Source organism: Agrilus planipennis, unplaced genomic scaffold, assembly GCF_000699045.2.
Source record: "Agrilus planipennis isolate EAB-ADULT unplaced genomic scaffold, Apla_2.0 scaffold702, whole genome shotgun sequence".
In the NCBI taxonomy this organism is placed as follows: Eukaryota; Metazoa; Arthropoda; class Insecta; order Coleoptera; family Buprestidae; genus Agrilus; species Agrilus planipennis.
Window position 1 is genome coordinate 6,648 of NW_020439354.1, and position 1,402 is coordinate 8,049.

Consider the following 1,402-nt stretch of genomic DNA (forward strand, 5'->3'; position numbering starts at 1 on the left):
ACTAGAAGCATACGCCCCATCGATTTTTGGCCGAACGAAAATATTATTATCAGCAGTTCGTTATCACAAAAGCACCCGATATTCTCCGTAGACCGCACAAAAGTCTCAAAAATGTTTCGTTAACCGCTATATCGCGTTCGTTCATTCAAATTCAAGACGCGTTACACGTTCAACCATCACTTTCCTCCTGCTTTCCTCTATACTCCGGTGCCCTAAGTCCGACATTGGCAGCGGCGCGCGCACTCGTTTACACCGCGAGTTTTACACGAAATTGAACCTTAAGAAAAACGCCATTAAACACTTTTTTCAATTGCGGATAATGTGGAACACTAGCGCTTCTGTGCCGAAAAAAAGAACAACGAAATCGACGTTTTTGTGTTTTACTGTCAGATGTCAAAAAAGTGCAATTTTTAATGGACGACGTAAGTGTTGCATTAAAAGTAAGTTTTTTTAATATTTTTCCGAATTAAACTCGGGAATTTATTTGCCCTAATTGTACTTTAAGGTTTGCGTGAATGGGTCGAATTAGTAGAAGTAGATCCAGATCTCCCCGAAGACGAGACAGAGAACGGGAACGTGACAGAGACAGAGAACGTCATCATAGAAGGAAAAGATCCAGAGACAGGTCAAGGGATAGATCTAAGGACAGAGAAAGGGACAGGAAGAGGCATTCAAGGGATAGAGATGGACGCAAGAGGTTTTCCCGTTCAAGATCCCCTTCTTACAGTCGTGAGAAAGACAAGAAGTCCAAGGTAGCAGAAGAGAGACCTGCAATAACACCAGCTGATTTGGAGGGCAAAACCCCTGATGAGCAGGAAATGATGAGGATGATGGGTTTTTGTAACTTTGATACCACCAAGGGGAAAAAAGTCGATGGCAACGACGTGGGAGCTGTACATGTTATACTTAAACGAAAATACAGACAGTACATGAACAGAAAAGGAGGATTTAACAGGCCCTTGGACTTTGTGGCTTAACTGGAGCTTCCTTATTAGTGTTTGAAAAAAGTGGACAAGTGATTGTGAATGCTTCACTTTAGGGATAGCAACAAAAGACTGACTGAAACCATCCTCATGCTAGCAACTTCAATTAGGGCATCTTCATAGCTCAAGAACTTTAACAATGTAGTAATTAAACCATGAGCATTAAGAGAAACTGCTAACTATTCTATCCAAAACTTAATTTCACATTTATACATTTATACTAGTAAGAATTACTTGTTTGATTAATTTAAAGCTTACAATCTTCATTTTAAGCCGCAAAGGGTAAGATTTATCTAAAAAAATTTATTTTAATGGTTAAGGTCTTAGTTTTAATCAACTTTATTTTGTAAACAATATGAGAATACTTTTTTAGTTGTAAATTGTGGACAACTTATATATCGTTTTATATTCCATTCATT

The 1,402-nt window shown here is 38.4% G+C and overlaps 1 protein-coding gene across 1 annotated transcript; it reads left to right on the forward strand.

The window, feature by feature from the left end:
• Positions 1-329: 329 nt before the first annotated feature.
• Positions 330-1,107, forward strand: LOC112905754 (U4/U6.U5 small nuclear ribonucleoprotein 27 kDa protein-like). Its single transcript, XM_025978791.1, has 2 exons — positions 330-440; positions 506-1,107. The coding sequence occupies exon 2, from the start codon at positions 516-518 to the stop codon at positions 975-977; it is 462 nt and encodes a 153-aa protein (XP_025834576.1). The 5' UTR covers positions 330-440; positions 506-515; the 3' UTR covers positions 978-1,107.
• The last annotated feature ends 295 nt before the right edge of the window (positions 1,108-1,402 follow it).

Coding starts and splice junctions, on each gene's coding strand:
- LOC112905754 (XM_025978791.1), top strand. CDS start 516: ATGGGTCGAATTAGTAGAAGTAGATCCAGATCTCCCCGAAGACGAGAC.